General features: G+C 40.8%; 1 protein-coding gene across 3 annotated transcripts in view; it reads right to left on the bottom strand.

Annotated features, from left to right (window-relative positions):
- Window positions 1-1,906: 1,906 nt before the first annotated feature.
- Window positions 1,907-12,450, bottom strand: part of Bmpr1a (bone morphogenetic protein receptor type 1A) — a 110,600-nt gene continuing 100,056 nt past the window's right edge. For 2 of the 3 annotated variants that reach the window (XM_037208704.1, XM_028878328.2), the window contains 3 exons: window positions 6,886-7,061; window positions 5,857-5,987; window positions 1,907-5,770 (listed from right to left, as the gene is read on the bottom strand). In XM_037208704.1, coding sequence (XP_037064599.1) covers window positions 5,645-5,770; window positions 5,857-5,987; window positions 6,886-7,061 — 433 coding nt within the window. In that variant the 3' untranslated portion in view covers window positions 1,907-5,644. The remainder of the gene's footprint in view (window positions 5,771-5,856; window positions 5,988-6,885; window positions 7,062-12,450) is intronic. The other variant, XM_028878329.2, reaches the window with a different exon arrangement.

The raw sequence follows: 12,450 nt of genomic DNA, 5'->3' as shown, positions 1-12,450 counted from the left end.
GTGCAAATGAAAATGTTTGATGACAGGATATTAGAGCCTTAACTTTCCTTTGTTGCAAATAAAACTGCAATAGACATATCTGTATTTGGGATCTAACAAAAAATAGGGTTTGTGTACAATGATGCTCATACGTGTTTTTCTGTGAGGCGGCGGAAGATACAGCTCAGGCAAGGCTGGAGTATACATAAGAGTTCAAGGCTAGCCTGGGCTACAAGCAAGACCCAGTTTTACCCCTTCTCTGGGGGAAAAAAAAGGCCACAATGAAAAAATAATTGAAATAACAAAAGGAGATCATAGAAATAAATTATTTCCTCTATGTGGTCACATACTTAATTTTTTTAAAGTTTTCTTCTTCTTCTTTTTTTTAATCTGGTTGTCCTGAAGCTATGTAGACCAGGCTGGCCTTGAACTTAAGAGAATCCAGAGAGGCCACCACACCTGTCTTGTATTTCTAAAGCTGCACCCCATGGTATGCACCAATAGTCCCCATTATACTTAGGAGGCACAAGATTGCTTGAGCTAAGTTTAAGGGCATCTTTTGTGGGAGTAGAATGTAATGGAGTAGTGTATCTGGTGCGTTTTGTTTTGTTTTTCTTGAGACAGTGTTTCTCTGTGTAGGCTGACTGTCCTGGAACTTCATCTGTAGACCAGACTGACCACCTGCCTCTGCTTCCCGAGTGCTGGAATTAAAGGCACGCACCACAATGCTCTGCCAATATATGGTGTTTTCAACTGACATATAATAAATACTATAATCTTTTTTTTTCTTTTTGGTTTTTCGAGATAAGGTTTCTCTGTGTAGTTTTGTGCCTTTCCTGGAACTCATTCTATAGCCCAGGCTGGCCTTGAACTCACAGAGATCCACTGGCTCTGCCTCCCCGAGTGCTGGGATTAAAGGCATGTACCACCTCTGTCCAGTGAATACCATATCTTTTTTTTTAATTAATTAATTTTTCTATTATCAGCTCGATACAGTATAAATTCTTATCTTAATAGTGAAATGTTTCATTGAGGCTTGCTCAGTAATTGAGTAAAACCGAAACTTATTATAAGCCAGTCATCCTAGGGTCCCCCATGCTATATATATAGCCTTCATGGTTCTGTGGGTTGCAGTCTGATTGTTCTTTGCATTTTATCTAGAATCTACTTATGAGTGAGTACATACCACGTTTGTCCTTCTGGGTTTGGGTTACCTCACTCAGAATGATTTTTTCTAGTTCCATCCATTTGCCTGCAAATTTCATGCTGTCATTGTTTTTCTCTGCTGAATAGTACTCCACTGTGTATATGTACCACATTTTCTTAATCCATTCTTCACTTGACGGGCATCTAGGTTGTTTCCATGTTCTGGCTATTACAAATAGTGCTGCTATGAACACAGTTGAGTATGTATCTTTGTGGTATGATTGAGCATTCCTTGGGTATATGCCCAAGAGTGGGATGGCTGGGTCTTGAGGTAGTTCGATTCCTAATTTTCTGAGAAACCGCCATACTGATTTCCACAGTGGTTGTACAAGTTTGAATTCCCACCAACAGTGGAGGAGTGTTCCCTTTGCTCCACATCCTCTCCAACACTGACTGTCATTAATGTTTTTGATCACAGCCATTCTGACAGGGAATACCATAATCTTATTGTTATAAAAAAATGCAGGAGAGAAACATCCAAATGTAAATAGTGGGGCTAGAGATGTATTGGTGAAATTATTAAGGCCATTCCATGTATATGGCTCAGCAGTTAAGAGCACTGGCTGCTCTTCCAGTGGTCCTGTGTTCAATTCCCAGCACCTACACGGTGGCTCACAATCATCTATGCCCTCTTCTGGCATAAAGTCAACAGAGCACTCTTGTACATAAAATAAGTTAAAAAAAAAAAAAAAAAAGGACAATCAAATGTAAATGGTGTGTCTGTCAATAAAACGGAGTAGTTTATTTGCTTCTTTATTCTTTTCTGTTTCCCAAAAGTTCTGTCATAAATACACATTTTTATAGCCAGAAAACCATGTTTTATTTTTTTATAGAAGGAAAAAAATCCCCTCACTATAGTAGGTTCATCATCTCTCTACATAAAGGCAAAAATGTACGGCCACTTACCTAGCCATGTTCCATGCTGGTTCTGGGAAGCAGAAATGCATGTTCAGGAACGTATATATGTACACTGACTTACTTACTATAAAATTTCAACAGATGACTTCTGATACACAATAAATCCAAGAACAGCATCACAAAACACATCACTGAAGTATACTAAAATAAGGTTATTTACTGAAAAATGATACATTGGACATAATCTGTATATAGAACAAAGCAATTAATGGTAAACTTAATAAGGCACCTTTTAAATCAGATGCTGTACAAAATACATTTAGTGTGTTACATATCAAAGAAGATTCTGTATTTTTGGTGTTTTACAACTGCATAATAAAAATGCTCTTTAACTTGTCAATGCCTTATGTACAGTTTCCCTAAGCTATAATATTTCCATTTTATACAATATATACTACATTTTAGCTTTTAAGTGAGAAGAACAAAGGTCACTAAAGAGCTTAAATAATTCCACTGAAAGAGTACAGAGTACAACCTAAAGTTACAGTATTATGTCTAAGTCTTTGCAAAAGCCATATTCCTAAGCTTTCCTTATGGGATGACCCTTCCTGTGGCTTCACACACTGTACCAGAGGAAAAGGCTCTGCTTGCCTGGTCTCCACCTCCTCACAGCCAGGAGGAGAGCAAACTGTCGCTGCTTAGTATCTGACCCAGTCAATCTGCATTATTACCACAAGGGCTACATAACCTGTCTACATTATTTACACTTCTGTTGAAATTATCGTAGACATTTGGAAACACTTCAAACAATCTGAAAGGACAAGTGCTTTCATTTAGGAAATCTGCCCTGAAATAGACTACTCAATATCCAACTTGATCTTGGGTCAAATCAGAGATGCATAGTTCTTAAAAATTACAGTCTTTTTATCCTAAGCAAGAAAAACATCTAAAAAGAAAAAAAGTATTGAATATCATTAGAACAAATGAATGAAAACCAGCACATTCCAGGACAACAGCTGATAAAAAGCAATAGGTCACTATAGACTTAGGAACGTTTCTGGACATGAGAAGGATAACATGCTGACTAAAATATCTTTTGCTACAATATTTCCAGAGAAATCAGTTCAGATTTTGTATTCAGAGCTGATGAAGTCTCAGAGACTCAAGTTGTGGCAAATCTTAACATGTTCCATACCACCAGCAACTCCTGGCCATACAAGCCACTCATGACATCTTTCTGGATCATTTGATATTTATTTAGGTAGTTTGGGTTTTGGCTCTCATATTTTAGTCATTTAAAGGGATTGCTGGTGTCAGTGGGACCAAATGAGTTTACAGATTTTTACAAGTTATTAATTAGTAACTACACAATACTTTCTTTTACCAGTTGGTTATATTTTTTTAAACTACATTTATTTGTGTTTGAATATGTGGAGTGCATGATGTGTGTGTGTGTGTGCGTGTGGGTGGGTAATCATGCCACAGAGTATGTGGATGTCAGAGGACAATTATGGGGCAGTCAGATCTCTCCTTTCACGTGTCCCAGAGATTGAGCTGTGGCTGGCAGGCTTGGCAGCAAACGTCTTTACCCACTGAGCCTCTCACTGGCCCCAAGAGCTGAGACAGTCTTTAACTATTTCACTTACTGAATTTCAAACTTAAAAGAGTAAGAGGGAGGAGAGGAAAAATAAGTTTAATTCAACTTTAGATTTTAGGATTCCAAATGAGGATTATAGCAGCACTTGCCTTTTAAAGAATGTTACTGTTTCTAATGAGTGTACTGAAAGGCGGCTTGGGAAGGCAGTAACTAGAGTTCTGTGGGCCCCTTTTTTCAGACCAAGCTACTTAGAAAAGAATCATTACAGTGGCCTCTGCACACTATTTAAGCACATCTATGAATGAAGTTTGCCATTCCTTAGGTATATCATCAGGCAAAACCATATCCAGGTAACTTGGCTCAGGTAACTCAGATCTCCTGTGTTCTCAGGCTTTGGTTAGACTAGACGAAACCCATTCACAAAAGAGCCAAAACAAACCTCAAACTTGTGGAATATGATGTGCAGGTATTAGATTAAATTTAGTCATAAATGAGCAGATGGACAGCCTCCCAAACGTTTAATTTAAAACGGTTGACTATGTTAATTTATGTTTCATTCAAAGAGACAATGTCGGTTGATCCTCTCATGGCTTGTTTGCTCAGAATAAACGTTTAAATAGTATGATATCAGCATGTAAGTCTGAATCAGAACTGTTCTTTGAGATAACAAGGCCTCTATAAAAATGAATCCTTTTATTTAATAATAGCAGTTCAGTGTAGATATGGATAGTGAGCAGATACTAGGCCCTTCTGCCTGACTCTGTCTCCACAAGTTAGAGACCAGAAACTGTAAAACCAAATTTCAAAAGATTTAGGTATCTAAAATACATTTACCAGTTACTGACAAGTTTATATTAGCTGACATCCTTCATAAAAGAATGATGCAATATCTTAGTGAAGTTTTTAAATGCATGAATTCTGAAATTCACACATAGATCTACTTTAAAACATTCTCCCCCATTAAGGATCGGATGTGAGATCCATGGGAGCTGTTTTGTATAGAATGAAGAAAAGTATGTATATATGTATGTAAAATATGGCTAGAAAGATGATTATGTAGGTCTTGAAAATAAAAGCGCATTACACATGATAAACAACTTCCCTTTTTAAGATGTACTGAGGGCAAAGACTTCAGAATTTGATCACAGGCATGTACATCGTTATCAGATACAGTAAGGCTGACTCCAGGAAGAGGCATTTTCTTTCAAAGTATGGTTCAAAGCAGGGAGTTTCAACTCTGGACAGGAGGTGTTTCATTTAAAAAAAAAAATTACCAAGAAAGAAAACAAAATGGTGACAAAAGAACACAGTCCAAATTTATGGACACTTTAAACTGATTTGGCCTTTGCAACTATTGTGTTAAAAATAAAGTTGGTGGAGCAGTGACTACAGTTACCAGGTAGACGGTTTGTATGAGATTGGCGAATGTTGATCAGATATTGCATGTTTCAACCACCGCCACAGCCCCTCCTGCACAACCACACATGCTTTTCTTCTTAGCCCCCCGGCCGCCGAGGAACTCTGGGGTGCAGATCAAAGCATGGCGCAGCGTCATAACCAGGCAGTATCCCCAAGAGGTCACAATCTATAGGCTGTTTACAAAGACAGAACACAAACAGATGTTTTCTCTGACAGAAGGCAAACATGTCTCTCCATCTCTGCTGAGCTCATTCATTTTCTCAAGGCTTTCACAGAAAGCATCACTTTATGGATTGGATACTGAGTACCCAGAGTTAGACCAGAAGCTTCTTATCAGGATTGGAGTCTTGATGCAGTTTATAAAAACCCAAACATTTCAAACAAAGCTGTCTTCAAACAAAGAATGACGTTTGGAAGTTCCAATCTTGCATTCTGCAGAGTACTGAAAGGGTTATTGTTAGCAGCCTGTGAAGATGTGGCGAGGAAAGAGTCTGAAAATCAAGCCAACATCCTAGTCCATGCTAATCCACCCATTCCTTGGGTGGAGTTCTTCAGTCTAGATTCTCCCTCACAGCTGTTTAACTGTCAAATCTTTACATCCTGGGATTCAACCATTTTTGCAAGTGTCTTCTTGATTCTTAAAGCTGTGAGTCTGGAGGCTGGATTATGGGCCCAGCATTCTGACATCAGCTTCAAAACTGCTCGAAGACACTAAAGAGAAGTGTAAAGAGAGTGTGGTGAGCATAGAGTAACACAGCATTCCCTGATCACTTTACAGGGGTTTGGCTCCAACTTACTTCATCACTGTTCCAGCGGTTAGACACGATTGGCCGCAAGCGTTTGACACACACAACCTCACGCATATCCTCATAGGATGGGTCACTGGGCACCATGTTGTAATATGGTAACTGATATTCCTCCACTATTCCTGTAGGGAGTGAGAAACCAGTGAGCAAAAACACGGTAGTGTAATACACAGCACCTCTTACCCAACTATGGAACTAAGAATGGATTTGTACATAAAGAAGAAATATACCCTGGATGGCTCTCTTTTAACAGTAAATACACGTTTTTCTATTATTCATGATCCATTATTTCCCCCACCTCTGACAGAGTGACAGCCTCTCTACAATGGTATAGTGTTTCTTTTGGGGGTAGGGCACTTGAGATCTGAGATAAGAGGACTATGATTTGAAGCCAGACTGGGCTACAAGTAATGAAACTCTTAAACACAAAAGGAAGGAGAAGAAAGAAGATTTTTTAGTGTAAGTACCTCTGGACTTGTTTGTCCCTACCAGTGGCGTCTCTATTACTCTCCACTGCCAGAGAAGGAAGGACTGGTCATGATCTGCGCACAGGCTCACAAAGCAGGCCCTCTACTGCTCTCGTTGAGAAGGACACAGGTCAGCCCTGGCCTCTCATCTGGAACCTGAACGTGACTGAGCCCCTCACCCCCCAGGGGTTAGGAGTAGTTCACTACTGACTACGTGGTATTCTCTGATGACAGTCAATCGGTGTGAGGAGACCACGTCACACAGTCCCAGCTGACTGAGAGGAGCTAAGCACCAGCATCAATACACTAGAGAGGCTACTGGAGCCTCTCTAGGCAGGCACCTTTCCCCCTGGATGACCTTAAGGTGTCTTTTCACTGAGAGGTATGTGAGCAGCCAAGCCAACTATGTGTGAGTCTTAGGGTAATTTTAGTGAAACCACAGGATCTGAGGGTGGTCCTGGGAAACCCTGACATAGGTGCCATATAAATTAGATAATTACTTCGTAAATGACAGGTCAACAAACATAATCAAGAACACTATTCAAGCTCTTACCTCCTGTAACACACCGACGAGCCATTTCCCAGATGATTAAGCCAAAGCTATAGATGTCAGCCATGATGTAGGGCTGGAAATGGTTTTTATTCAGGCTTTCATCCAGCACTTCAGGAGCCATGTAGCGTTTGGTGCCCACCCTGGTATTCAAGGGGATGTCAACTTCGTTTGTATCACTGAGACAGGAGGAAGACAATGGTCATGTTGAGAGTCAACAATCGTTCCTATCTGTACATTTTTAGAAATGTTTTTCTGTCTAAATGTGTAAATTCCTATATTCTTTGCCATAAATTCTTGGGACCAGATGTATTGGGGAATTTACCACTTTCATAGACTTTATATGCAGCATATTACATAACACCCCTGTCAGGGCCTAAAACAGTTATTCCGAGCCTTGGTACTATGTCTGCCACAAATCACTAACTCTGACTTTTTCACAAGTACCTTTCTTTCTTTCTTCTTTTTGTTTTTTCCCCGAGATAGGGTTTCTCTGTGTAGCTTTGTGCCTTTCCTGGAACTCGCTTTGGAGACCAGGCTGGCCTCAAACTCACAGAGATCTGCCTGCCTCTGCCTGAGTGCTGGGATTAAAGGCGTGTGCCACCACCGCCCGGCCTACAAGTACCTTTCAAGAGCTCGGCCAAGGATCTGTCACCAAGGAAGTTCTGAACTTCTTATAAGATAACAACTGGTCTAGGGGGTGGCACAGTTGGTACAGCTCTTGTCTGTCTAGTATACAGGAGATCCTGGATCCCATCTCCAACACCACATAAACAAAGCATGGCAATCCAGGCCAATAATTCTAACACTAAGCACCAACGAGGTAAAAGCAAGATGATAAGAAAGTCAAGGTCATCCTTGGTAAATAGCTGGTTCCAGTCCAGCTTGGGCTACATGTGACTGTCTTAAGAAAAAGAAAAGACAATATTTTACATAAGAAAAGGACAGGTAATTCTATCTGAGAAGTGAATATAAAAATAAAAGAGGAATCATTTTTTGTTACTATTCTTATATATTTCCTCCTTTTTTCAAGACAGAGTTTCTCTGTGTAGCCCTGGCTCCTCTGGAGTTCACTCTGTAGACCAGGCTGGCCTCAAACTCAGAGATCCACCTGCTTCTGCCTCCTAAGTGGTGGAATTAAAGATGTACACTACCACTGCTAGGCTATATGCTTAGCATTTAAAATACAGAATTATATTTTATTTTTCATGGATCCAATCTACTTAGTTGTAAGTACAGTGATAGCTATATAAATGGTCACTCAATAACAAATGATTTATTAGTTTTCTGGGTTTTGAACTGAATTTTAGACTTGAAGGTAAGGTTTTGTTACTTGTGCCCCAGGTCTGGGAAGCCCTGGGCAGTACTTTCCAGTGGAGACCAATACAAAGTATTGTGTTTTGTTATCCAACATCTGTGGTGGTTAATATTTACTGTCATCCTGACTAGATTTGTAAGCAACTAAGAAAGCCCTACAGGTGGGTCTCTGAGGGTGCTTCCAGAAAAGTTTAATGGAGGAAGGACCGACCACCTTGAATTAATTAGGTGACACCATCTCACAGGCTGGGGGGTCCCAGAATGAATAAAAATGGAAAAAGGAGAAAGCAAGGGGACCCCCAATTAGTGTTTAACTTTTTTTACTTTTTTATTATAGGTTAAATGTGAGCAGCTACCTCACATTCCCACCATGAAGTTTTCCCTTTCATAACTGACTATACCCTGAAAACATGAACAAAAGAAATCTTTTGTTCCTTAAAAGTTGTGTTTGTTGGCCTGGCACCACAGCTCAGCCATTAAAGGCTAAAGACAAAAGCTGCCTTGGTCATTTTTTGGTCACAGTAACATGAAACATAACATATGAAGCTGGTTCTTAAGGACAGCTCAGTGGGTAAGAACACTTGTTGCCCAAACATGAGGACCTGAGTTCAAATCCCTAGCCACCAAGCTGGGTCTGTGCCTACTAGCAACCCCGCTGCTATGGAGGATAGAGAAAGGAGGTCCGTTGGGGCTTCTGGCCACTAGCCCTACTTCAGGTTTAGTGACTCTTTCTCAAGGGACTAACAGAGTGGTAAGAGCAGGATACCAGAGGTCCTCCTCTGGCTTCTGCATGCACATCAGTATATAACACACAGAAGGAGGGGTGGGGTATCGCTATGACAAACCTGACAGTGTGACTGATAGGCCTTTAGTACTGGCTTATGGGAGGAATGTGGAAGAGTTTAGATTTGCATGCTAGAGAAGCCTGTGAATGATGAAAGCAGAGCTTACGGGGCCGTTCTGATAGGACTCTAGAAGACCAGAAGGTGAAAGAAATGTAGAAACTGGAGGCTTGGCTCATGACGCTTTAGAGAACAAAGACTCTCTTGAGAACTAAGGCTAGAAGCTAGTTATGTTCTATCTTGGCAAGAATAGGGCTGGAATCTTCCTATGTCTTGAAAATTCATGTGAGGATGAATTAAAAATAATGAATTAAGGGCTGTAGAGATAGCTTATATTTTAAAAGCACCTGATGCTTTTCCAGAGGGCCTAGGTTTAGTACCACCTGTAGCCCCAGCTTCAGGAGATCTGATGCCCTCTTCTGGCTTCTGCAGGAACTGCATGCAGTGGTACATAGCTATCCATGCACACAAAATAGCCATAAAAATAAAAACATAAAGTCAGTGTGGTGGCACACACTTTAAATCCTAGCACTTGGGAGGTAGAGGCAGGCAGATCTGAGTTTCGAGGCCAGCCTGGTTAACAGAGTCAATTCCAGGACAGCCAAGTCTACACAGAAAAACCCTAACTTGAAAAAAATAATGGACTAAGATTTTTTTATTTTTTTAAAGATCTAGTTTATTTGTGTTCATGTGTGTGTGCTATGTGAGTGCAGGTATCTGCAGATGGCAAAGAGGCAGTGGATGCCCTGGAGCTGGAGTTAGAGGTGACTGTGGGCCTCTCCTCCGGTGCTGGACTCAGCTGTCTGGTGGAGGAAGCTTGAAGACAGCACGACCCCCAGCTGTGGCATGGATCACTCTTTCTCTCCCTGGTCAGGGAGCGGGAGGGCACATGTGTGGAGGTCAGAAGACCAGTGCAGGCGGCATTTCTTTCCTTCACCATTTGGGTTCCAGGGATAAAATTGTCAGGCTTGGCGGCAAGTGCCTTTACCCATTCAGCCATCTCACTGGACTTGGCTTTTTTTTTAAAGGAGTATAAAACTATTGAGCACTGTTCACCATTATACACAATAAAGTTAACAATACAAACTTAGACAACATTCCAATACTTAAAAATTATTTTCCTGGCTTCTGCTGAACCAATACAAACACAAAAAAAGGTAGAACGTATATAAAAAGAATGAGTTTAAGTTTAAAAAAAAAAAAAAAAAAAAAAAAAAGGCATGCAGGTCAATAATTTACACTATAATAAAAATTTTGCTCACTCATTTATGGCAGCCAAGTCCTAAACTGCCAAGGTGCCTAATCACATGATTACATTTCCATGAACTGTCTTCACTACTCCACAAATCATAACCTTTTAGTACACTGATATGAACTTTCGTGTAAAGAACTGGCTCACTTAAGTCTTGCTTCAGTTAATTAAAACCAGTCAGTGAGTCAGGGAGCCACTGACAGTGATTAAATTTTGTCTTTCAGGGATTGTACAAATAAATTATTGCATATATGACACAATATATTTATGAATAAACTATATATAATATACATTTATGAATTTAAAATTTCCCAACCCTGTAGCTGAAAGTTTTCCTGTGTCCTGCCTGGCCTGTGGTCAGGACAAATCTCTCTCTCTTGCCGGTCCCACAGCCGCTCAAACCCAAGTAAACACACAGAGGCTAATATTAATTAAAACTGCTTGGCCATTAGCTCAGGCAAACTATTGACTACCTCTTACACTTAAACTCAGCCTATTTCTGTTAATCTATATGTCGCCATGTGTTCCGTGGCTTTACCTGTGTGCCATTACATGCTGCTCCGTGGGCTGCGGGCTGGCATCTCCTTACTTACCTTTCCTCTTCCCAGAATTCTCATCTGCTTATCTCATCTATACTTCCTGCCTGGCTACTGGCCAATCAGTGTTTTATTAAACCAGTGTACAAAGCATTATCCCACAGCACAACCCAAACTTGCAATTAACTATTAACTACAGAATCATCTATTTAATTAGATAAGTATGGCTTCAGGAAAATTTTTTTATTTAACCCTGCTCCAAAATGATCCTACAGAAAAGAATTTTCCCAGTTTGAGTTGCCAAGGCTCAGTCAGGCCAAGTACGACTATGGCAGAATGGGGCCAGGCTAAGTGATGAGAAAGCAGAGGAATTCATTTGAATCACCATGTGGCTCAGCAGGCCTAACCAGATGCAAAAGTTATATGGCCATGGAGGCTTTATCAAGGTTCTTCCAAAGAATACTGCAGCAGTGTTGAATTCCTAGAATAAGAGATCTAGGAAGTTGGAGATACTAGGCCTATGAATGTCCACTGAAGAAAAGCTGCAAGCATGAAATAGAACCAGCCTAAGAGAGAGGCTACATTTACTGCAGGCAGCAAAACAAGATGGATGGGGATATCCAGGTTCACGGGCGCCCAGATGACGCCATCACAAATGTCAGGTACCAGCTCTGAGCTGCAGGCCAAGTGAATGTTCTGGTTCCAGTCAAGGAAGGTCTAGCTTCCTTGCTACGTTTGTATTCTTTCCTTTTGGAATGGAAATGTTTATTCTGTGACATAGTATACTGGAAATGTCTACCTTAATTTTGATCTCATAAGGGCTCACAGTTAAGGGATTGCTCCAAGGGTGAGAACTCTGACCTTGAGCTTTTGTTATTGTCGCTGCTTTGTCTCTATGATTTTGCTAGTGTTTGGAGACAAGCTCTCTCTGTTATGTGCCTCTGCCTCCCGAGTTGCTGGGATTAGAAGTGTGTGCCGTCACAACTTGCACTGAACTTGGCTTTGAGCAACTTTAGAACTGTTAAGACTTTAGGGACTCTTACAGAGAGCTAAATCCATTTTGCATGACTACCACGAGGTAAATCCTGAATGTTGATAATCAAGGGTGGAATACTATGGACTAAATATCACGCGTTTAGGTGTCAAGTTGGTAAGAAGCAGCTCTGTGATGCTTATCTGTCATGTGAATGGACTTGGGCTCTTACACTGAAGACACACAACTCGGGTGTGTGTGTCTTTGGGGATATTCCCAGAGGTTTCAATAAGGAAGGATGACCCAACCTAGATGTGGGCAGCACCAGCTAGAGCCCAGACTAAATAAAAAGGGGAAAATTCGAAGCAAGTCAAGTATCAGTTTTTGACTGCATGCGATGTCACAAGCCACTTTAGGTCCCCATCACCACGCTCTCCTGCCACAATGGACTGACTGGACCCTTCAACCATGAACTACATCAAACCTTCTCTTCCTTTAGCTGCTTTTTGTCAGGTAACTAGGAAGAGCTAACACAGCATCTGACGAATACTGAAGCCAACAAATACCACACTGATCACGAACACTGTTGGCGGTGCTCGCTTTGGCAGCACATAAGCTAAAACTGCAGTGTCAGAGAAGATTACCAGA

This window comes from Peromyscus leucopus, chromosome 9, assembly GCF_004664715.2.
Source record: "Peromyscus leucopus breed LL Stock chromosome 9, UCI_PerLeu_2.1, whole genome shotgun sequence".
Taxonomy (NCBI): Eukaryota; Metazoa; Chordata; class Mammalia; order Rodentia; family Cricetidae; genus Peromyscus; species Peromyscus leucopus.
Note: the sequence above shows the minus strand (reverse complement) of the source record. Positions and strands in the feature narration are given on the sequence as shown.